Raw genomic sequence first — 25,317 nt, forward strand, 5'->3', positions numbered from 1 at the left:
GCAGCCACAGCTTCTCTGGGCAACCTGCACCASTGCTTCAGCACTGACACTGAAAAAATTTCTTCCTAATACCTAATCTAAACATGCTGTCTCRGTTTAAAGCCACTACCCATGTAATGTCATGTTCAAACTGCATTTACTGCACTCAGCTGTAAATGTCCCAGTCCACCTTCTACTGCTATGCTCCCATCTCAGCTKCCATACCACTGCCTCCAGCTGTCACATTGCTCCTTAAAATACAGATACCCAGAGAATAGATTACTCCCCTCATTCTGTCCAAACAAGATTCTGTGTTAGAACCAAAATCTGATGTACGTTTGTCGCAAGATTTCCTGGGTTTGGTTTCTTTTTAGATTTACTGAAGTCTTGACATATCTACTGATCTGGTTTCCCCAAGTCTCAGATTCTGTTCTGTCAGACTACTAGTCCACACCTATTCCAAGAGCTRTGCTGTCTTCCTGAGCTCTTCTCACACTGAGGCTCTTCTCCAAATACCTATTATTTATTTACTTATTATTTATTAAACATCCACTGTAGCCTCACTCTGTCAGGAATGAAAGCTGTATATATACAAATGTGGTATGCGTGTGTATGTTCATGTGGCCAGGTCTGACCATAAGCTAAAGATGCCCAGGTTGGGTGTACTTCCTTTCTCAGCCATTTCTACAACTGCTTTCCCAATGGAACTCACATATTAGGGTATTAAAAACTGAATCCATGAGCAGACAAAAATTATATTTATCACTCGGAGGATAAGATCAGAAGCAATCCAAGAAAACCCATGAAGCATAATCATACAGCAATATTTTTTCGGATTTCCTGACGTTATTTAGTGACATAGACTTTCATTCAGAATGTCATACATGACTCAACATTCACGTCCCAAAGTCTGGTACCAAGCACACGGACATGCGGCTGCAGCTCCAGCAGGCAGGTGGCTCCGGCTCGGAGCTGCACAGGCGGCTCGGGAGAGGCGGTCCCGGCAGGTGACGGTCGCGCCGGCTCCGAGCGGCTCCATCGCCCCCGCTGGACGGGGCGTGCCCGGGAACGGCGCCGCACGATTCCCTCAGGGCCTCTTCTCGGGCGCGGCGTCCGGCGGCGGCGCGGCGGTGCTGGCGGGCCCGGCGGGGCCGTGCGGTGCGGCGGGCGGCAGGAAGATCGGCCCGTAGATGTAGAGCCCGCTGGCCACGCCGAGCGTCACGGCCACGAACACGTGCTGCAGCGGCATCCGCCCCCTCATGCCGGCAGGCGGCGCTGCCGCGCTCACGGACACGCGTGGGGCACGCACGGGGGGCGGGATCCCGGCACGGCTTTGGCCCGCGGCCCCGGCGCCCTCACCCGCACACGGCACACCGCCCGGCACCGGCCTCCCGCTCGCTACACCGACCGGACGGAAGTGCCGGCGCTGTCCCGCCCCTCGGGTCGCGCATGCCCCGGCGGATGGAGGCGGCCGCGGCGCTGCGGGCGCGGATGCCGGAGGCGGTGCGGCTCCGTAAGCGGCGGTCGGTGCTGTACGGCTCGGCCGGCGGGGCCGCCGCGCAGCGAGGTGCCGGTAAGCGGGACCGGGCCGAAAAGGGTGGGAAGGAGCGGGGGTGCTCCTCGAGGGAGCCGTGACGGACCGGCCTCGCCTCCGCAGGTGAGGCCGCGCCCGCGCCGGTGCTGGCGCTCGCCCTGGCGCTGCGGACGCTCAATTGCTTCCTCGTCCAGACCAGCTTCGTCCCGGACGAGTACTGGCAGTCGCTGGAGGTGGCGCATCGCATGGTGTTCAAATATCCTTCTCGTCCTGCGACCCCGCGTCCTCTCGTTGCTCCCCACGGGCCGGAGGGGACGCGGTGCCGTGGGCGGGGGAGCGCTCGGGYGCAGCTTTCCCCGCCCGGGCACGGCTTTCGGTGGCAATCAAGTGTTGGCTTGACTCGCAACAAACACCCCAAGGCCAAGGGGACCCAGATGGCTCGAGTGAAGCTTTTCGTTTCAGTTGGTCGTGATCTGTCCTTAATATTCATAATTATGGTTACCTGACTTGGGAATGGACAAGTAGCTTAAGGGGCTACTCGTACCCACTGATCTTTGCAAGTATGTATAAAGCATTACAGCTGCTGGCTCAGGATAATGTTCAGCTGCTGGTGAGTATGACCAAAAAAGGCGCATCTACTACTAAAATTTATTTTTAAAGCATTGTATTTAAGTACAGTGTATTTTTATCATTGTCCGGGAAAAATGCAAAGCCTTGAGTCCAGCAGTTAGAGATGCATGAGCAGAGACCCCATTGACTTCCCAAGGGGGCAGAACTCATTCAGAGATCTCCAGTCACAGCACTGATACCTGCGAATGCAGAGCATTAATCTTGGCCTCCATCAATCTCTTTGAGTATCGTACTGGTAGTGTTTGTCACTACATCGTATTTGCACAGTAGTTCAGTTTTCCAAAGTGTTWAGCAATATATATTTGTACTAAATTCACAGCAATTAACTAACAACAGACCCTTTTGATTTCTGTTGGAGATGAATGGCAGGTAAATCTGCTTTTTCAGATAAATCGCTGAACTTTAGACATTATCTAGTGAAGTTTTGACAGAAATACTATCCTTACCCAAGGACCTTTCATTTTTTAAATCTTAAAAAGCGATTGAGAATATTCAGTAATTCACTATTTTCATACTTGAACAGTCATTCACTAATTCAGTAGCCCTCTCAAAACCTGGAATTTAACATGGTCTCTTCCAAGTTTTCTCTCTGCTTACACAGATCTGGGTCCCTAGGCTTGCACAGGCAGTGCTGGCTGCTTTTGCTGATGTGAAGCTTTACTCATTAGTGCAACACCTTGAAAATTCAGAAACAGCAAAGTTTGTGGTGAGTCACAGCCTTTGAAAAATAATGCATGTGAATAAACACTGGTTTTGCAGTGTAAATAAAAATAAAATGATAAGTTACCTTGAAGAATTACCACCTTCATTTAKGTGAACCTGTTTTAATGTGTTGTTCATAATTATTTTCAGTTCTTCTGCCAACTCTGTTCGTGGTTTACATGGTATTCCTGTACCAGAACTCTAACAAACACCATGGAGACTATTCTTACCATTTTTGCACTTTCCTACTATCCAGTAAAAGGTTCCAAGATGGGGAACAGGTGAGAAACTTTCCTAAAAGTACTGATCATTTTTGGGTTGGGAATCAACTGATACTGTTTAAAATGCTAACTTTTATCCTACATCTAAGGCAACCAAAGGCCCCTCATTCATGTAGCACTAGCTGTATCTCATGGAAGGAACAGTCTGGTATTTCCTCTAAATATTTTTTAAGGTTGTGTTATAACTGGTATGTAAAATTAGCTATTTCCCCATTTCCTTATGCAAAGTGTGACTCTTTGGAAAGCTTTATTTTAAACTTTAAAGGACTGGAATATGTAGTAATTCAGGAAAAGAGCTTTTTTGAGTTTAGCTAGAGGTGAATTTGTTATCACAATTTTCTTTACCACTCGCTATTTTAAAGCAGGAATGTACCTCTAGTTAGCAACTCAACTGCTAACAAAGCAATTCTAGAGTTGCAGCCCTCCAAGCAAAACAGAGTATCTGCACTCAGAAAATCAAAGTTACCTGCAGTATGAAAAACTTGACCAGAGACATGACAGTACTTCWGTTGTTGAAATGTCACTGTCTGCAAAAGAATTGACCAGTCTTTTTGATAAACTTCTGGGGTTTTTATGCTTCTTCCTTCTAGTTGTAAATATTTAGCTTTGGTAGCACTTGCAATTGTTATTCGTCCCACTGCTGTTATCCCATGGATGCCTTTGATCTTCAGTCATTTTTTGCAAGAAGAGAGGAAAGCAGACCTTATCCTGCACAACTGCATTCCAGTTGGGTAAGTTCTTTCTGAATTTAAACTGTGACTGTGCACAGCTACATTTTAAGATTGGTTTTRCCACTGCAAAGGCAGATGAGCCAAAAAGCTGGTATCATGTAAATAAAAAAGGAAGCAAATAGAACCCTTTTGCAAAAATTGAAGGAAGGGGCATGCYTCCTTTAAACTGTTGTATATGCTGCAAAAAAACACTAGGAAAGACTTCATGAAGGTGAAACATGAGCAGCATTCCAGCTTAATCTGGGGTTGTGCAAGTGGCCACTGTAAAATGRCCATGAGTGTGGATAATCTTGAAAATACTAGGAATCAGAGTTTTGACAGCTATCTGGAGAAGATATTAAAGCAATTCAGGCAATATCAGTGCAACAAACTTTCCATTTTTGCAGATTGGTCACAGTAGGAACCTCTTTAATAATTGACCGTGTGTTTTTTGGTGAGGTAAGCTGTTTTAAACTTGACTTTTAAGAAGAAGGTTGGGGCTTAGTATTTTAGCATTGATGGATGTTTCAGACTTCTCTGACTTCTCTTGTTTCTGTGGCAGTGTCTGACCCATGATCTCTAAACMTATCCTAAGCCACAAACCTTTGAACACTTGACTCCTCAGTTATTTCAAATGATGGACTGCTACATAAAATCAGTCTGCTCAGCTCTGAATAGTTATCAACAAACTACAAATTTACACTTCTGTGATTAATTGCTAATTAAAGGAAGTCCATGAAGAGTCTTAGTTGAAAAAAAAACTGAAATAGAGAAAACATATTATTTAAGGCCAGTGATGACTGTGTACTTCAATGTATCTGTTGGTTTTGACTTTGGATTTGTGTTTAACTCCTCCYCCTCTCTCAGTGGGTACTGGTTCAGCTGAACTTCGTGAAATTCAATGTGCTGCAGAATTTGGGAACATTTTAYGGCTCTCATCCTTGGCACTGGTACTTCACTCAGGGACTGCCAGTCATCTTGGGTACCCATCTGCCTTTCTTTATTCATGGCTGTGTGCTGGCACCAAGAAGGTACCGCATCTTTCTGCTGGCAGTGATTTGGACAGTGGTGGTGTACAGGTATGTACAGGTAATCTCTCCTGAGTGCAACCATTGCCTCTCACTGGTTGTGTTCTTTGCAAAGCCCATGTCCTCTCCAGAACAAAGCAGCAGTGTATTCAGGTTAACTGATAGAAAACTTGAAACTATTCAAAGAATCCAAGAAATGCAGTCAGTTATTAAACTGTTTCTAGAATTTTGTGTAGTAATGCTCCCCGTAGTGTTAGTGAACATGTATTTTTAGAATTGATTAGACCTTTAAAGAATAAAATAATTTGGCATGAAATGCAATGGAAAATGAAAGAAAAAAAAAACAAAACCAACACTCAATCACCCAGCAGGTGTTTAAGCAAAAATAGAACTAGCTAGAAAACTGTTCATTAGATGCCTAGATGGTTAATGAAAACACCATTTTATTTGGCTAATACATCCTCAGTAAGATGAGAGGTTCTTGGGCCCCTAAAACGTATCTATTCCAAGTCTACATACAGCTCTTAACTAACATAAGGCTGTATTTCTCATTTTAAGCTCGGAAGTGTAAGAAAAGGCAAGTTTTTCTAAAGCATCAGAATTAACTGTAGATTAAACAGGCGAGACATTTTCAGACAAGAAAAAATAAAGCAAATAAATAAATACTATGCAATAAATATTATTATACTACAGTAACAATAGACTACCGTAAACCAGTAGCAAGACCAGAAATGCCTTTTCTTCTTACTCACCAACTCAAAACTGGAATTAGTTCTCTATTGGCTTTAGGACTTTTTTATCTCCCTTAGTTTTGTAAGAACCCTTTTGATTCCCAAGACACAGGTAATCCCCAAACAAGTCCCAAAAGTTGGCATGGGAAATTGTGTCATGTTGTATTAGCAGGGGTGACTGCTAATTTGCAAGATACAAATGGGCACTTGAATCTTAGCTTTTCATCCACACTATTTATTGTGTCTTATTACAGAAAACAAATTAGTACTGGGTAAATTATATCTAGTTGTCGAAGAATGAGACCACTTAATTGTAGTAGCCAGGAATTTTTACCAGTGCTTGGTTTGAACCGATCAAATAATCTTAATTTGAATGTACTTACTATGTTCTTTAAAAGTGACAATTTGTATTTTTATTCTTAACTGCTTCAATACCAAAAGCTTCTTAATACATGCAGCTGCTCTTCCAGTCTTCTGTGCTCTAAAACACATTTTGTCAACAGAACTGAAGCATTTAACTTCCTTGATRTAGTATTTATATGTTTTATTACAGCACTCTGAGCCATAAGGAATTCAGGTTCATCTACCCAGTACTGCCTTTCTGCATGATTTTTTGTGGTAAGCATTGGTTTCAAATGTCTTGCAAACTTACCTGGGTATAACTTTTACCCAGGGAGAGACTGTTAATTGTCAGTGTAGGTATTTGACAATGGATTCTTAGAATTAGCCTAAGCTTTTCTTACTATTTAAGAAGGAAAGAAAAAAGATGAGGAAGAGCAAGTGACCATAGCATAGATGGAGAATCTTTAGCATGGATAAAAGTATTCCTGCAAAAATACAATTGTGTCAGTGATTCCTAACTTCTCACCATTGCCACCACTAGAATGAATCTTGTTCCTTGGCTCCTTCATAGTATTCTTCCACACAGTACTTTCAAATATGCCTGACAAATGCTTTTAATTATGCAAGAAAAAAACTACCCTTTTCTAGATGCAGATATTACAAAGAATTAAAACTTCTGGAACTTGAAGCTGTATAGCTTCATTTTAAATACAAGTTCAGAACTGATGAATCACTGAACACTGTCATTTTCTTTAACCTATTTTGCTAGTCTAAAAAAAAAGTAAATCTTATTTCAATAATTTTGCTCTCTGCTAAAAACTGACCAACTGAAAACTAATTTAATATGCTTGTTACTGATTTCTGGAACATGCCTTGTGGCTTGCTTTCTGTGATTCAGTACAGGTGTTACAAAGCTACATAAAATATTTTTCTCATGATGCTGACAAGTACATGATTTGAAAAGGATTTTCAGTCTGGCTGCAATACACAGCTGTTTTGTGTGCCATGTTCACTGTCTGCACCATCTTCATCTAAGCTGTGGTTGTGAGAATGTTGCAGAAGCCCCTATCTCCCACCAGGAGAAATGCCTTTTGCCGTTATTAGCTCCTTCAAGAAAAGTGGGGGAAAGGACAGCGACTGGAGACGGAAAAAAAATGGAGGATATGCTCTTCCAAGGACAGCAGCTTAAAATTTAGTAACAGTAGAGGAATGCTGAAGTTTTCAGCATTTTGAAGAAAAAGAATACCACAGCCATGCACATGTAGTTACCATTTATTCTGGCTCTTTGGACTTGCATGAATCAGAAGACATCAGTAAGTTGCCATATATCATTCTCCAAACTATTGAATGGACTATTTTTCACTATAAGAAATTAAATTTAAAGAGATAAAGCATTGGTTTTGAAATCTTATTTCTGTACTTCATGAGACAKATGTGGGCTTAAGATTTACCCTGTTAAATCCAAGAAATAAAAGGTCAAAGTTTAACCTTTGAATTTGCACTCTAAGAGTAAAGACTTCAAAGTGCACTGTAGTAAAGCATCCCAAAGCAAAGTATTGTTATTGACTGAGTAATGGTTTGCCACTATATTAGGGTACTTTCAAAAATGTGTGAATTGTTTATCTCCCAAATGTGCTCAAATGTTTCTATAGGATATTCTTTGAAACACCTGAAAGCATGGAAAAAATCTGCAGCAAGTTTCCTGCTCCTATCCAATTTAGTCCCAGCCCTGTACACAGGCTTGGTTCACCAGCGAGGCACTCTGGATGTTATGGGTCACATCCAGCAGCTCTGCAATAACTCCCACCAGTCCCAAGCTTTTGTCTTCATCCTGATGCCATGCCACTCTACTCCATTCTACAGGTATTCAATGAGTTAACAGTGCACTACATTAAATTCCAAACACTTAATCAGAAAACAAGATTTCTCCAAAACCTAATAAATTGAGATAGATAAATGTATACAGGAGGAGTTCTGATTTTTCATACAGTTAATACAGAGCGAATAGGGGACATAAGCCAAATGCTTATACCACAGAATAAAATTCAGCATCTAGCTTCATTCATTTTTGTAAAATACCTTTGTATGAGGATATGCAGTAAGTCTCATAGCTTCACCAAGCATGTCACACTGCTTCATTATGGTAGCCTTTGTAGCAAAACTAATCAATAATTGTTACAATCAAAATTTATTCATTTTACCTTTACTTCTGCAGCTAGGCAGTAAAGAAATGTAATTACAACATACTGTGACTGAGGTCACTGTTCCAAAAGGTTTGCAGTAGATCCTGGCAAGTAAACAAAATGTTAAAGCAGATATAAATAGTGAAGCTGATATGGARAATTATCTTTTTAAGAAACTGATCTTGTGCAGTGGGTATTTTTATTAATATAAATGTGTTTTCTGTGAACTGCTACCAACACAGTCCCAGCAGTTTGGAGCTGAATTTACTTGTTCTACTTTGCTTTCATATGAAGTACTGAAGGGAAGAAAATTTTTCCCTCTGATGGAAAAATCKAATAGATTTTGATTTTTACTGAGGTATCTTTTAAAGCGATAAGTCATTTCAAATCTCAGATACTGGTCAGTTTATGAAATGTGTGTTTTTGTTTTTCTCCCTAGTCATGTTCAYTGTCCTCTGAAAATGAGATTCCTTCAGTGTCCCCCAAACCTAACTGGCAATGAGAACTACACTGATGAAGCAGATGTGTTTTACTCTAACCCACTTGGCTGGCTGAATAAGGAGTTTTACAATGACACATTATTACCCAGTCACTTGATCTTCTTCAATGTGCTAGAACAGGTAAGGTAACTGCAAGATGAAACAAACTAATTCTGAGGGTAAGTTACAAAATAAATTAGGGAAGAACTATAGTTAAAATTTTTGAAAATAGTTGTCCACAACCTTTTAAAACAGAGCTCATATTAAAATTGAACCCTCTAGTCCATAATAAGAGTATTGATGTCATTTCAGTGATATATATTTAATGTTCACATATGGCTTCTCCACTGTGCAAATTCTACACACCACAAAGTGATGTTTTATGGAATTCTTCCCAATCCATACTAAAACAAATGTGCCATCTGTTCTGAGAAATTGCACTTTTAAGTAAGCAACAAAGAAAAGCAAAAACACCTGCACTCACAGTACCTTTTACCCCCTCAAATCTTTAATGAAGTCCATGCACTCAAGAACGGTGTCTGGTGAATATCCACTCCGGACAGGATCAAACAGGAGAGGTGCTTCTTTTTCTAGCAGGCTTTCCTAAAATAAAGGATAAAGCTTCCCAGGGACAGTTGAATTGATAGTTTTCAGCAGACTTTGGAACACTATTCTTATGCTCCCAGCTGTATTTTCTTACTGTGGAAATTAATGTATGTTCATTTACAGGAAATATCATCATTTCTAGCTTTAAGRGGCTATGAGAAAACAGCCACTGTTTTTCATACTCATGTACCTCAAGGACGAGTTGGAAGCCACATCTACATCTACAGGAGAAAAACTGAAATGAATCATCCCTGAATATCAGTTTCCAGACCTCAGACCTAATGAGATCAGTTTTGCATAGCAGTAGCTATGCTTAGAAGACCTTGTACTGCAGAGAGGAGAGTGGTGAGTCTGAAAGTGGGGAAGTCAAATGGGAAGTCAAATGGGAAGTCCCATTAGGTAGCCACTGGCTACCTGGAAACACAAAAAACTTCTTCACTAGCAAGTAGGGCAGGGTGGAGTTGCTGACCTACCTTACAACACTAGAAAACATTGGGAGGACTAAAGTTACCACAYGAATACTTAAGCAATAAAAAATATACAAGACTGGACCATTTTTATAGAACTGTACAACTATGCTAAGTTTGTTTTATAAATAAAGACTTTTACCCACAATGTCTCTTTATTTTTCTTCTACAATATGCAGATATGCAAGACATTTCAAGTGTTTAAATCAGCACGCTGATGAGAATGCAGCACAGCAAATTCTTCACAATTCAACAGGCTCTTGAACCCCCACCCCCCAAAGACAGGAAGCAAGTATAAGGTTACAAAGCACTAACAAATACATTACCACAATGTAAACCTATTTTTTGAAGGATGAGATGAAGTTAGTCTATCAAACATTGGAATTAGTAGTTGGTACATTATGCATGGCTCAAGCTTTAACTACACTAATGGAATGCAATTAAGCATATTTTCATACACAGGTCATTGCATGCCTAGTTTCTGTAACAATAGTGCTGGCACCCAATTTATCTTCACTTCCAAAGAACAGTTAAAGCAATGGTACAGAATATGCAAATTAGAAAGCCTGACTTCTGCCTGTTAACAAAAAGGTGTAAAAATCAAATGATTCAGAAAAAAAACTTGCATCTTGCTGCTTTGTTGAAAAACAATTAATTTTCAGAGAGTATGTGAATTTTAATCTTAATTTTTACAATAAATTACTCAATATTTTGGATCAAAGGGTAGTTGCCCCAATTCAATTTCAAGATTTGCCATGTGTCTTCCATTAGTGCGACCATGTTTATGCCATTTACCTTCTCTTTTATTACGGTGTTGGTACTTCTGAGCTTGTTTTTCATGTCTGGAACTTTCAGTTTGTGTAAAAGAAGGTCTTTTAGGTCGACTGCAAAGAGTAAACAAAAGCTTATTACTACTGAAAGCATTTTGAAACACAGTTACATTTTCAAGAACCGCTTTTAACATGCTGAGGTTCAAACAAAATCAGTCTTAAGTAGTCCTTCAGCTTATAAGCAAAATGGGGGACACATTTGTTTGATTAAATAAGATGTTATATATAAAATGAAAGCTTTCTAAAAGTAAAAATGCAGCTGGTATAATAAACTTCTGTATAACATTATCATTAAAAGAATTTGAAATTGTTTTTCTGCAAACTGAAATTCTCACAAATTAAGTATTTAATTTAAAAATAAAGTTCATTTAATAATAAATTAGGAAGATGGACTATAAATAAAATCATAAACCTTATGTGTTTGCCAAAACCACATTTAAAAGGCTACTTGATAGATAACAGGACTATCACCCCCACGGTTCAGCTTTCAATAAGAGAAAATACTATTGTACTAACAGTACTACCTTACATACTATTTAGTAACACCAAAGTAGTTAAAGATTCAGGTTTGCAGTAAAATGCSTGAAATAATAAACAATACAAGTGCAAATCCGTAAGGCCCTGAGAACACTTTTAGATCCAGGAAAGGAATGTAGGAAGCAATTCACACCAAGGACYATTGTGAGCAAGTCTGAACAAAATTTAGTCAGGGTCAGGATCTGCACTAAAGCCTGCTGTGTGATGAGCTCTGCTCTGGGCATATTGACTGAMTCAGTATTACACTCATCTATGAGAGAGTAAATGAAATTCCTGAAAAGTTTGCGGGAACATATCTGCGAGAACAGGACTCAGGAGACTGTTCAAAGATACCTCATTCAGCAAAGGGCAACAAGGAAGTCCTRGTTAATGCTCCAAGACAGTTAATCATTCCATCAGACAGGCAATCAGTGTTCAGTCTAAAAAATCCAACTGACCATTACAGTTTTCTAAAGAACCCAGCAGAAACATTAGATTGTGCTATGTACACACACAAAATTTATCTAAAAGGTTCTACAGATCCACTTTTTGTAACACAATCTAATATTTCCACTAAGTCCTTCAGAAAGTCTTCTGGCATATATGTGTTTATATATATATATATATACACATACATACACATATCCACCCAAAGACCATCCATTACAACAAGGCCATTAGTTGTCTTTACAAAAACCACTTCATCATGTTATCAAGTTCRGGAAACTTGGAAACAAACCTGGGTCCATACTGGGGTGAATTATCATAATGGAAGTAGTATCTGTAGACATATTTGTCCAAATCTTCAAAAAGCTTTTCGTTATTACTTTGGTATTCCTTCATATCTTCCAGGTAATCCTTGACATCATTAACAAAATCAGTGAACAGCATCTGGTCATGTATAAATAATCCATTATGAAAAAACTTATTGATGAAATTTTCTAGTTCTCTCCAGTGGTGAAAGTTATGTACAACTTGTTGCAAATACTTTCTCATTAGCCGATTAAATTCATCCACCCTGATGGGATCCGAGACTTTGTTAAAGAGACTAATGAATTCTTCATGAGCACATTCAAAAATACCAGAGCAGCCCTTTAGGGCAAATTGATGTTTTCTATTACACAAGTGATCATTGAGACATTTCTGGGAATCTGAATCTTTTCCAAATGTTGTAAAATGATGTTTTCTTCCATATCTGGATTCTTTTGGCATGTGAGGTCCCCTGTAATGCATGTGCTTTAGATTCTCATAGGAGTTATGGTCGCGGTAAAAAGTTCGAGCTTTCTTGTTTGCCTCATATCTTTTATCACTTGATGCCTTCTCCTTTTCATCAAAGATGTTTTTTGTGGTATCTTTGAAGTGTCTGAATGTAGACTTTACGGAATCAGAGAATTTTTTCAGGTTTTCTTTCACTGCTTCTTTAGCCTGCTTAATCTTTTCTTTATGGTGTCTTACAAAYTCTTTCGTGGAATTTTTCATAGCATCAAAAGTTTCTTTAACTGAACCAAAAAATGTCTCCTTTGATTTYTTTCTACTCTTACTTTGCCCTTTACCACCTTTCTTTTGTCCATTYTCATTAATTTCTTGCTTTTCAGTTTGGTCTTTTGCTTCAACATACAGCTTCTCCCACAAGTCAGAGCGTTGTTGCTCAAAGTTTAGTTTTTTTTCTAGTTCTACCAGTCTTCCTCTCAGAGTTTCTATTTCCTGATTTTCTCTTAATGTCTCATCATCATCATCATTAGCACTGTCAGGTGTTTGACGAGAACTTAACTGTTCTAGTTCTTTTTTCAGAGCTTCTGTAACATGACGTTCTTTGTCCAGTTCTCGCCTTAACATCTGTGCCTCTGCAAAGAGTGTTTCCTTCTGCCTGAGAAAATTGCTGTTTCTTTGCTTTTCCTCTTCCAAATGCTCCCTTAGTTTCTGATTTTCTATTACAATAGATTCAGTGCTACTACCTTTATCTTCTAAGTTTCTAATTTGTTGTCTTAGCTTCCTTAATTCTTCCTGAAGTGAGGCCAAAGCTTTTTCTTCCTTCTCTAGAGATTCTCTTAAGTGCTGATTTTCTGCAGCAAGACTTTTTTTTTGAGAATCAAAGGATTTCTTCTCCACATCAGTAAAGGTCAAACACGTGGCAAGATCTCCCTTGAGTGACAAAAAGAAACAAAAAGAAAACAAGCAAAAATATTACAATGAAAATTGTTACAATTTTAGTTAGAAAGAAGAACCAAGATARCCTAAACAGAGCTTACTTATAATTTTGGATGCAGTGAAACATRGGCAGCAAGATGCAAAAATAGAGCTGGTTTGTTTATCTCAGTTCAGTTTGTTTATCACACACTTTCTTGGCAACAAAGACCATGTGAGAGACTCCCCCTTCCAGCCAGAGGTCATCACCCCTCACTTGTATTGGTTTAACTAGCTAAAGGAAAGTCAGTTGGGTACATGAACATAACATCTTCAACAGAAATCAAAATGTGCATGTATGCTGTTGATTTATGTCCAGCTAACTGGATTTACAGATCACAAAAAATAAATTAGCAGAAGCAAAGGCATTCAGCAGTTGGGGCAGAAATTCATGAACTGATTTTAAACCGAATTTGTTGCTGAACACACCTGTTCATGTAACTATATACTAACACAAAAGGAGCTCCCCAGTCTGACAGCATCATTGACAAGCTCTAGAGCACCCTGAATTATGTATAAATGCTGCTAAACAGCCACATAAAAGAAAACTTAAAAAAAAAAAAAAAAAAAAGACACACATGCAAAAGCACTCCCTAACTTTCTCTCTGGATGGTGTAATGGTAAAAAAACAGAAGTACAGGTTAGGTATTTTAAAAATTAATAACCATTAATAATTTAGAAAGCAAATTCACAAAACCTGTAGGTTCAACATGTTTTTATAAGCATTTCCTGCTTCAGCTGTCTTCATTAAAATAACTAACATTAAAATAACTAACTTGGCATTATATCACAGGGAAACAGAGAGGCTCTGTGTCCAGATAACTCATGGACTACAGACATTAAAACACAGTATGTTTAAACATTCCAAGAACAAATTCAATCAACATAAATCTTTGTCAAGAATTCAGGGCAAAGTTCTCTGAAAGGACTTACTAAAGCCAAAAATTTAATGGATTTTGTGATAGATTARTTTCACTTTGTGTAAAATACACACATAATGACAGAATTATGCAATGACTTCCAGTTAAGCTCACACCTACCCCCACTTTGTGGCGCACTTGATCTCCTTGCTCTTGTTGGCACTGGTAAAGGTCATCTTTCATATCTTTTAATTCACGTGTCTTTGTCACCAGCTGCTGCCGTTTCTGGATCTGCACTGTACCTACAAAGATAAAAAACTCTCTGGTTAGACTGACTGAGAGTAAGCAGTTAGAGCAACAGAGGAACCTAAACATCATCTTCAATCTCTCTGCAAATTCATAAGTGTTCTTACCTTGCCATTTCTGCCCAGTCCTTACCAGTAACTGTTTAGCTGTAGCAAAAATTCTTTCTTCCAATGACAAACCATTTCTCAGACCCAAAAATTTGTTTTTACACTGTTTTTTGAATAATAACAAATAAAGTAATTTTGGAACTCGACATACAAATAAGTTAGATCTAAACCAACAAAAGGTTCAGGAAAGAATATGTGTGACTTCTTTGTAATTTTGTTAGTAAAATGCAAGTCGGCCAGGATAAAACGGAGACTATTGGTCCATGCATTATCCTCGTCTGAACTACAACCTTGACTGTTAATTGAATTACATGAATAAGGGTATTAGCACAGTATTCAAATTTTCATGCAGAAATACAATTATTACACACTGCTCACATGGCAGCAAGTATTGCAGGCCCTGTCTTGTTCCTCCTATCCATAAGCAAAGGCTGCAGAGTAAGCAAATGTTCTGTTTTTCARTTGTCAGACAAAGGCTGAGACAGCCTCATTTTCAGAAGTATCTTTGATGTACTAGCCACCAATTTTTTTTTGTCAAGAACAACTTCTGGACTGTCATCACTATTATCAGTGAAGACAATTTTTATATAGAAGTACAGGTTGAATGAATGAACAAGTGAATTCCTTAAYAAAGGTATGACCCTGAGTTTATGTTCAAAGTGTATTTCTCATCCATAGATCTCCACATTCTTTTAAAGGATAGTATTTATCATTAACACAAGTCTAAACACAATGAAGGGATTAAAGAACTGAAATCTCAAGGTCCCAACACAASAACTGTCATAGATTGGTCTAGYCATTTTGCTTCTCTACACCTCTGGCATGACAATGCTTTCTAACCAGTTTTCACATCAATTACTACTACCTGCTRTAGCTGCTACATGAAAAGTATTTTACATGCCTGGATTAGTCATTCCTATACTYCCACATACATTAGCAATTCTTGAGACTTGATTTATTATTTCATTTTCATAATGTAAGTATGTATACATGTATGGATGTGTGTATACATACACACACACACAATTTAAAAAGTAAATCTGAATGCAAGCACAGCATCCACAGTGTATCACTCATGGCTCTTACCTTCAGGTTTGCCTAAGAATAAAAAGAAATTGGCATCAAGTGAAAATTATTATCAATCTCTAAATAAGTGCCAAAATTTAAATCCCTAATCCTAGTCAATACCAAATCCAGTGAGAATTATATTCTCAGTATCCAACTGAATCACATCTTTTTATAAAAGCATATTTTCATATATAATTAGAGCTACTTTGGAAAAATTACTATTTACCACTTTAATATATGAAGTAGTTACATTAAATGCAGTTGCACTGCTGAAGGACCTTCCTGTATTACCAATACAGTAGCAGATGCTTTCTCTCATTATTACGTTTAAGTTGTCAGCAGGGAACAAGAAAAAATACCAGAGTTACAAYARAACTGCATTTGCTCTGCAGGAYGTGGACTCAGTTGTGCCTTCTCTGCACTCACCATAGAAGTGTCCAAAGCCCATGCTGATGGCAATGACCAGAGCCAGGACGATGCASCGGTTGAGGCCCCCGCTGAACTGGCGCTTGTGCTGCTGGTCCCGGGGCAGCTCCGGCTCTGGCTCGGCCGGGGCGGCACTCTCGGGCTCGCAGCTCGACACCCCGCGCTTCCTGGGCCGGCGTTTGCGCACCGTGGGGCTGGACTGGCTGCTGGTTTCATCACTGCTCGACTCATCCTGGCTGGCCTGAGAGGGGAAAACTGAAAAGCAACATACACCAGTGCTTAAAGTGAATTAAATGCCGCTTAAAGACCAAATTGAGGATCAAAATCCACAATATTTATCTTCAAAACATTCATAAAGCAAAATTAAAATTCTTAGTGTTACAGTTTATGCTGGAAATTATGCAAAGAATGCTTGATCTCCAAAATTAAAAAATAGGTTTTTTAAAACAAAATTATAGAGGATCAAGTAATCATCACCAAAAAACTGTAGGGTACTCCTCCATACCTTAYCATTCACTCCTTACAAAGTGTTTCAGTCAATCCTGCCTCTTAAAGCATCTATATGTACTGCCTCTGCAAATTCTCATGAAGTAGAAAGAATTCAGTTATCCTTCTTTTGCAGCTATTAAAACTTAATYATTTAATAATGAAAGARCAACCTAAAGRCTGGCTAAAAGAAGGCCTCCTAAAAGAAAAGATATGGTTTTATTGCATACTCTCAAATAACTTCATTCTGCGACCTACATACTATTGTAGATAAAATTCCATTGAAGTCCCATTAATGTAGCTACTAGAAATGTTCAAAATCAAGATACAAATTTATTTCAATCAACATTTCAATCTTTASCCAGCTTTCAAAAAAGCTGTTTTCAACCACTACTGCATAGGAAAAKAACCACACAAGTACTTTTCTATTTATTCTTTCCCAACATTCTTCTATTACCTGACCRAAGTTTTGGTAAATTGAATTGGACAAGATTTGAGATAAGAAAAAATTCTGGCCTTAAAAAAAAACAGCTTTTATAAAATTTTTGCAAAACGGTATTTATTATACCATCTCCATGTTCATGTTYCAATGGCCCAAAAGCCACATATTCTAACCAGGAAAATAACAACAGAGTTGTMAATTGCTTGTTCCCATTTGTACAAATGTTCGCTGCTTATACTGTAAATAAATTTATATAATCCAGTATATAATTACTTATTATTTAATCTCCCTCCTTTAAAAGAATAATTTTCAAATGCAAGGTAAACATCAAGGGGAAGCAGTAGTAGGGTGGAAAAGTAGCTTTCAAGTATCTACATTCTGTACCTAATTCACATGTCTGGAAAGATTCAATGTGATCAGTGAAGTCTCCAGATATGACAAAGTGCTCCTGCTTGGACACTAAATTTGCTGCTCACAATCACACAATGCCAATGGCTCTCCTAGAAATATGGTTGCTCATTTTCATATCAGACATCATTACTCAAAATGTAAAAATACAGAGTGACTATCCTTGAACGTTCAAAACTGTAAAATAATTTGTTTGAGCAAAGCCATGCACACATCACTGAAGAGACAAGAATACCAGGCAGTGCTAGCTATTATCTATAAAAGGCATTACCACTTAAGATTCTTCACTTAGAATAAATCACAACTTGATAGAAGTGATTACATCAAGCCCAGAAAAGATTATCAGTTAGTATCTGGAACACGTCTAATTTCTAACGCTGTGGACATGTCAGATTATGAAAGACAACTTCCTCCCTTAATAAAAAACTCTATTTTAGTCAATCCGTCAAACCAGACCAGCCACGCAGACTTTGCCATAAAGACAAATCACTTAAACAGTGACTTAGMCATGCAGACACTTAAATGAATTTATATAGCTTGGTAGAGAAGGACACAGTTTTAGAATCAGTCATTAAAGCAGATGCATAGTTCCCCAATCCTSGAAAACAAAGACAAACATTCAGAATGCATTCCTAGAATGCAGAGGTCAGACATAGAGAAATATACAGGACAAACTCAGTAAGTAAGAGATGTTATTCTTGCTCATTGGTGGGTTTTTTTAGGGTTTTTCAACAACCAAAGAAGCTTACATACATGGAATACAAAAGTGCTTAAGAAACAAGCTGCTTCTAGCCAAATGGGAAAATTCTTTGATACACAYTGGACAGMAAAGAATAGGAAAGGAGAAAMAAAAAAGACAATCAGAAAGAAAAAAATGCTGTAAAACACTTGGAGCCATTCACAAGCACTTACTGGCAAGTTGTCAACAGCAATTACACTTTCAGGCAAGAATGGCACTGCCCTACAGCTGCTGTAAGAGGTCAGTACAAAGCTGTACTCCAACAGTACCAAAATGGAAAGGACTACAAATGAAACGAAGAGTGACCACAGCAGCAGTCCAAAATTGTAGCTTCTACTGTGATTTCAAAGTGTCAGATCTACACTAGAAACCAGATCAAGTCAATTAAGAACATGATTTTCCTCGATATTTCTGCATAGCACAGCTCAGACATAGTTCACTGCAGCATATGAGCACTTATGCTGGCTGATCGTCATTCATGAAGCAATATTAAAACATTTCTCTTTGCATGATGAAGACAGCCTAAACAGGAACTGGATTGCAAATAAAAGTGGCAAAAAATCCTTGTCAAACATTTCAGACAGTAGGAAAAAATTGAAACTCATCCTTTCCCAGYACAAAGGAAAACTCAACAGGAATTGGATGGCAAAGATTTCTGTTGCCACTTTCTGTCACYGCTAAAACTTTGGCATTTAAAATAATTGCAAAAGTACTCCCAACATGTTCTCCAACACATCAATTGAGTGCACAGCACTAAAGGTCATGCTGAAATCTGTTTAAGTTAGAAGGAAGAAATTCTTTTTGCCAGTCACACATAGGCTTGGAATCCAACAAGAACCATCCATTTAAGCAATTAAATGCACACATTAAAACGTGTTACAAACCTCACTGATGTCTGTCCCAAATCTACATGCAAGGTTAACATCTTTGTAATGAAGCACATGAAACACTGATGGCTTAGCCAAGTTCTTCAGTGAGGATTGGCTTTAAGCATCTGTCTAGAATATGACCACTACAAGATCAAGTCAGATTGCTACTAAAAATTGTAAGAACACTCCATGCAAGCCACAAGCAATCAGCTTTGCACAAGCTGATCAAATTTAATCACACCACCTTGGAAAGGAAGGCTGCGAGATACATGCTCTTTCACCTCATTTCCCCATCCCCTTACACAATCAGGAATCTTCCACAGCTTCTCCAGCCAACTGACTTTTGTGTACAAAAACATAGGGGGGAAAAAAAGGCACTTTTAGAACTCATCCTAAAAGAAAAAAAACAAAGTCAACTAAATCCTAATTTTAAAATTAAATCAGATCCCTCARAAGACTTAGAGAAGATGACAGCTTTGTTACAAATCTTCACTGGTTATAATTAGATGCTAAACTGTCACTTTCTGTTTCCAATGTTTCTGTATGTTTCCAATGTTTCTATACAGATACATGAACATTCAACGATGCTGTATCCTATTCCTAAAATTAAACAGTATTTTAAGTAAAATCCTGCTTATGTAATAAACTTAATTTGAAAGGTAAAAAACGGCAATACAAAGGTGTCATAGAAAATAAAGAGAACAGAAAAGATTGCAAACAAGCAGCCAAAAAGAATCATAGAGGAAGACTAGAGAACTAGAGAAGAGCAACAAGACAGGAATTTTTTGTTTGGATTTGTTGGGGTTTTGTTTGTTGCTTTTCATTGGACAAATATTCATTTCCTTCCTCCTGAATATGATGCATTGTTTATTTCAGCCTAATACTGGGAGTATCCTAAATAAATTAATATAYAAATATATACTAAATAGCTGTGAGGGGAGTACAATTTTTTTGTAATCAGACTGCTATTAGTCCTCCTGGTGCCAAAAATCAATTGTTTCCCACTTGCTAGTCATTTATGCTCACTCTATACAAAGCCCAAAGTATTGCCAAGAGAAAACCTAAAATTATTCTATGAACTAAAAGTAATTCTAATTCTCCAAGATATGCTACAAAAAAACCTCTCTATTTAAAAKAGTAAACACTTAAGGAGAGAGTTCACTTTCAAACAAAAAGACTGCAGACATACATTTAGACAAAACTGCAGRGTTAGGGCACCTAGAGTTTTTCTAGAGACTGCAAATACTTGGACTGTACTCAACAAGGCCATTATTTTTTTCCTTTGTACACACAGAGAAGGTTCCCTAACTAAGGATTGGTTTGGGGCTTTTTCCTGATGATGATTTTGCACACAGTTACTTAGGAATTTATTGCTCTTACCAGTTTCTACATGGGAAAATGCATATTGACTGCTAGAGGAGGAACCCATGTTAAAATCCTCTGAATTTTGAGCTTCTTCACCATCAGCTGGAACTTCCTCCTGACTCTGAGTTTCTTCTGCCTTTGGAGCTTCAAGTGTAACWATGTCAGAATCATCGCTAACAGTTCCAATGCAGGACCCATCATCAGGAATTTTTTCTTTATTTTCCTAAGGAAAGGGACAATGTGAGACTTACTCAGACATAAAATAAACAGTAATTAAAATAAACAAACAAAACCCCAAGAACTGTTAGAACTTTAAGAAAGGGAAAAAAATGTGTCTTTATTTTAATGCCTTCAAAACATTTTTTTGCCATTGACAGATGGGGCTTACAGAAGCTTCTGAATAATGTAATCTGGAATGTAATTTACCTCTGGAACTGTTTGAGTTTCCTCAAAACCAGAGAGAGTATTGTCTACTGCCGGGATCTCTTCATCATTGTTGCACTGAGCTATATGAATAAAAAGAGGAAAAAATCCAARCAAACAAACATGGGATTAAAAGCAGTAACCACAAATTATGCTCACACCCTTATAATATTAAAATACAGTGTCACAATGGTATTTATAGGAGTACAAGTATTGATGGTTCATTCCAAATTATTCTTATTTTATCTATGACATTACTAGGGAATATTTCTATGAACAATAACACTTCTATAAACTATATTCCAGTAACACCAGTGCACAATATTCTATAAGAAATCTAAAGTATGGACAAAATWAAAGACATTCTACTAATTTCACATATTTCAGGAAAAAATACTCTTATAAACTTGATGATTGAATATTTTCCATAACACTGGTGAAGCAAGTAGTCTGACAGAGATCCACAAAGTATATAAAAAGCTACTGAAAATATTAATTTTGTGTCAGTGCTACAACAATATTTACCTTTTTCATCAAGCTTTTCCTTTAATATCTTACCTTGCAAATCAATTGCTTGCTCCTCTTCTTGCAAAGAAACATATTCTTCTGAAACAAACTCATGGTTCTCATTTGTGCTTCCATTTTCTGAAGTCACCATCTCTGTGTCAGAACCCTGAAGGTGAAGAGTTGAAATGGATGTTACAGTTATTGGGATTTCCAACAGTAAAGCAGGAGGAAAGGATTACAAAGAGCACAGAACAATAGTAATAAAAAGAGAAAGAGAAAAACAGAACCTTTAAAAGAAAAACAAGTGAAATATTAAGTAATTGAATAGTATGAAACACGTGTTAGTGTGTAGTACTCATGACCAAGGTTAAAAAGAGTCACAGGAGGGCAGTTCTAGGTGGAAAAATAATGACAGCAATTTAGGCTTAATTAACAAYTACACCAAGTWCTTCAAATAACTATTTTTATTATCCTTATTAGACCTGTTTATTTAATGCAATTTAGAGAAACAGAGGAGGTTTTGAATATGGGAYCTAATTCTTGCTCCCAGGTCCATGTATTGTATGCAAATTCACACACCCTCCCAAAAATGGAACTTTCAAGTATACCATCATGAGTTCTAATAAATACTGCTACCAGGAAAAACTACATGTAACTTCACTCTATCTCAAATCCTGCCAAGAAATTTAAAAGTCTGCTTTTGTATTACACCTCTGACACCTCAAAAACAAATATTTATACAATCTCTATGTTGGATTTCTGTCTTTAATACAGAAAGGATCCTTAGTTGTAAGCTACCTGGCAGCCACAACACCAGAGCACAAGAGGAACTGCAGACAAACRATGCGAGGAGACTGCAGGGTAYTAAAGGCARGCAATAKGCTTGACAATTCCAAAAATTTARTCTTTACATTGTGATTTTGYTTAAAAGAACTGATGAAACATCAGTAAGGCTATTATYAAACCACAAACATGCAAAACATAGCTGAAAAATACAAAGTGACTTTGATCCATAAATAACTTGAGCTGTTTKTGTAAACAGAGATAGTTATTTTTGCAACAGCAGGTGTGAAATTACAGTAGTAGCAATACTTCCAGATCAGTTTCCCTGGATGTGTCATTTCAGGACTCAAGCAAACATGTATGCTTTTGTTTTTAAGAAGAGACTGTACTTCAGGAAGATTAGATGCCTAAAAAAGAATTGCATTAGATACATTCTATAAACATGTTACAAAGTTATGTTTCTTTTTAAAAGGCTGTGGAAATTAAAGCTTTAGTTAACTGTTAAACACTTTGTATCTTTTTCTTCTTAAACACTTTGTATCTTTGTCCTTTTTACTACATAAGTAGCACAAGGTTAATTTCAAATGTTTTGCAGAAATTCACATTTATAAGTAACTTACTAAAATCTGAGTGAAATCTCAGCGACGAAAATACAAAGTCATTCAGGGTTTTTAGCTTGGCTGGGTTTTATAGACAGGTATACAGATTTATTAGTCGACAATTGTTCTCTGGTGTGATAGAAACACTACTTTCATTTCTTAAATTGTGAATGAGAAAAATAATAACAAAATTTCAGTTTGCCCAGGCTCCACAAGACAAAAACAAACAAACAAACAAACAAAAAAAACCCAAAAAACAAAAACAAAAACAAAACAAAACAAAAAAAACAGAAAAAACACCACAGGAGTGTAGCTTGAAACAGAGTACCATTTTAGCTAAAAAGCCAAGAAAATGGTCTAGCTGAGTACATGGCAAGCCATCTTTTTCTTAAACCCACAGTCAGGTGTGAAAGCATGAACTCTCTGATTCACTTCACCTGCTGCTGGAACCTTCATCCCTCTTCCATTTCAGCAACAGGTCAGGAAAAAGTATTATCACCTCACTACCCTCCTACACAAAATTAGCAAGTCCTTTCTTAGCAGCAGTCCAACAATGCACAGCACTGCTTCTCTGTCCAAAGCACACCCTCAGTCCAGCACACACAGCTGCCAGTTCCCTGCAGTCACAGCCTGGACAAMGGCCACTTCTTGCCCCTCTTAACTCACTGCAAAACAAATCCAGAAACAGATTCCACTGTGTCATCATCTATACAGGTCACAACCATATATGAGAAAATAATACCATAATATCCCCATCAATTCACTGAGGTATACAGAAGTCCATGTCACCCCTCCCTGGGTAACAACTGTGTKAAGGGTACCCAGCCATCCCATCCATTCCACTTTCTTCATGCTCAGATTCAAAGCTCTCCTGCCAGAAGAGTGCTAATAATGGCAGTTCTTAAACACCAGTGTTCTCCCATTTTAATTTCACTGAATCAAGTATGAATAACTTGAAGTATGAACACAAAAACTCCACGTCACAGAAATCTGTTCTGCTTTGGCTAGACAAATCCCTGCCATCCTATAATCTTGTGTTTTGTTAACTTATTTGGACTGCATAATTCATTTGCAGTTACAGTGTAAAATAACCATCCCAAGAATGAAAATAAAGKCTGCACTTCACAGCTGAATAACTCAACTGTTGAAGTCAACCTCTAAATCCTTTCACTTTCAYCTGAACTCTGTGAGTCCAGCAGCCTGCACACTCCTGTATCCCACTTGGCCTTGGGGACTGGAGTGCATGAGTTTTTTGTTTCTTTTGGTGATAAGATTCCCAACTTGTCAACCAGACCAAAACAAGAAAAAACAGTTTTAACCATCACTTAAATATCCCCTTGCTGCCAACAGAAATGAAAGCATGGCCCAGTATTTACAAACCTCAAACCGTACCTCTTGCACTTGTGACACAGAATTGTCAAAACATGAGTACAGTCACAAGTTTGTAATAGCTTGGCTCTGAGTTAGCCATTTTGTTTATAATCTGTAACACAGGGGAGTGTGCAGTGAAGTGCTGATTGCTATGCATGATGTTTAGCCATTATTTTCTACTTTCCTCCTCTGAATGAAACATCTCAAGTAGTGTTCCTTGACATTTTCTCTGGGCAGGCAATGAGTAGATGAAGCAGTTTTCCAGGAAAACTGTCAACCCAWCTGTCCTGCTGAGGATTCTGGCTCAGCAGCCTCTTCAGTTTATAAGACAATGCCAAGTATTTAAAAACCAAACCAAACAAGCAAACACTCACCCATCAGCCAAGACCTGAAGARATACAAAAATGCTCAGGACTAAAGGAGAAAAGGATACTGGATAYCCACTCTACCAGGTAGGGCCTCTCAGAGGTTCTGAGCAACTCAGGCCCACCTTGTCCACYGTGGAGAAGGCAAGATAATACACTCATCTACATTTATGTGTCTGCACTTGAGCAGGTTGTTGAAGACACCATTACAATCACCACAATCAGTGGAGTCATTTGATCAAACCTAAGTGCTGACCTTGACAGAAGACTCCTGCTCTCCAGACTGCACTGACTGCATGGATTTCATCCCTACAATGCCAACTTTAAAACCAACATCTCATCCAGACACCTATYCCATTACAGTCATGGAATACACACTTGTCCCTCTCCTAATTTTCTATAAGGAAGACTAAGGACAAAGGGCTGTTCCTGAACAGCTGCTGCTGAAACTAGGATCAGACACCTAAGTGGTAGAAAAAACKTGGGGAAATCATGGAATCATTCCCTTCTGCACAAGRTATTTTCCCAGCTYTGTTYTGCTGAGGGYACAGATTTATAAGGAAAAGAAGAAMTACATTAGCAACAACAGACAAGTTACACAGAATGTTCACATTTTCAGGCAGGATAGAACAAAAGAATGCATGTGACTGAAATTCTACGAATTCTTCAATGTAAAGCCTTTGCAGAAAAAGATATTCTTGTAAATAAATATCAAAATTTCTATCAACTATAGTAAAAGTATACAGTTTTTAAAACAGCAATGTTATTATTTACTTWTAAATTTCTTTTCTATATTCTCTGTTGATATGCAAGATCCACACAAAACAAGAATTACTAAGTTGAAGTAGTATTTTAGTGCATACAGATAGACAGAACTTTACTAATGTGAAACTGCATACCTCATGATTGATGACAGTCCAGCCGCAAGATGAATCACTGTCACTGGAATTTTCAGACATTTTCAAAGCACACTGCAGGTAAAAGTAGACCC

General features: G+C 38.1%; 2 protein-coding genes across 3 annotated transcripts; one reads left to right on the forward strand and one right to left on the reverse strand.

The window, feature by feature from the left end:
• The first annotated feature begins 1,428 nt into the window (after positions 1-1,428).
• PIGB (phosphatidylinositol glycan anchor biosynthesis class B) lies at positions 1,429-9,460 on the forward strand. The gene is made up of 12 exons (XM_057372086.1): positions 1,429-1,552; positions 1,637-1,767; positions 2,004-2,123; positions 2,745-2,849; positions 2,996-3,126; positions 3,717-3,857; positions 4,244-4,295; positions 4,704-4,915; positions 6,149-6,213; positions 7,590-7,800; positions 8,560-8,740; positions 9,329-9,460. Exons 1-12 carry the CDS (start codon positions 1,429-1,431, stop codon positions 9,458-9,460), a joined length of 1,605 nt encoding a protein of 534 aa, XP_057228069.1.
• CCPG1 (cell cycle progression 1) lies at positions 6,835-25,317 on the reverse strand. 2 transcript variants are annotated; one of them, XM_057372085.1, is made up of 9 exons: positions 25,226-25,317; positions 21,260-21,374; positions 20,705-20,784; positions 20,294-20,501; positions 15,970-16,224; positions 14,243-14,364; positions 11,758-13,160; positions 10,468-10,556; positions 6,835-9,202 (listed from the first exon to the last, which is right to left on the reverse strand). In XM_057372085.1, exons 1-9 carry the CDS (start codon positions 25,283-25,285, stop codon positions 9,165-9,167), a joined length of 2,370 nt encoding a protein of 789 aa, XP_057228068.1. In that variant the 5' UTR covers positions 25,286-25,317; the 3' UTR covers positions 6,835-9,164. The 2 variants fall into 2 exon arrangements, with proteins under 2 accessions (XP_057228068.1, XP_057228067.1); XM_057372084.1 differs by lacking the exon at positions 6,835-9,202 and having other exon boundaries at positions 10,376-10,556; positions 25,226-25,316.

Source organism: Malurus melanocephalus, unplaced genomic scaffold (assembly GCF_030028575.1).
Source record: "Malurus melanocephalus ecotype Western Australia unplaced genomic scaffold, MMel_1.1 scaffold_163, whole genome shotgun sequence".
NCBI lineage: Eukaryota > Metazoa > Chordata > Aves > Passeriformes > Maluridae > Malurus > Malurus melanocephalus.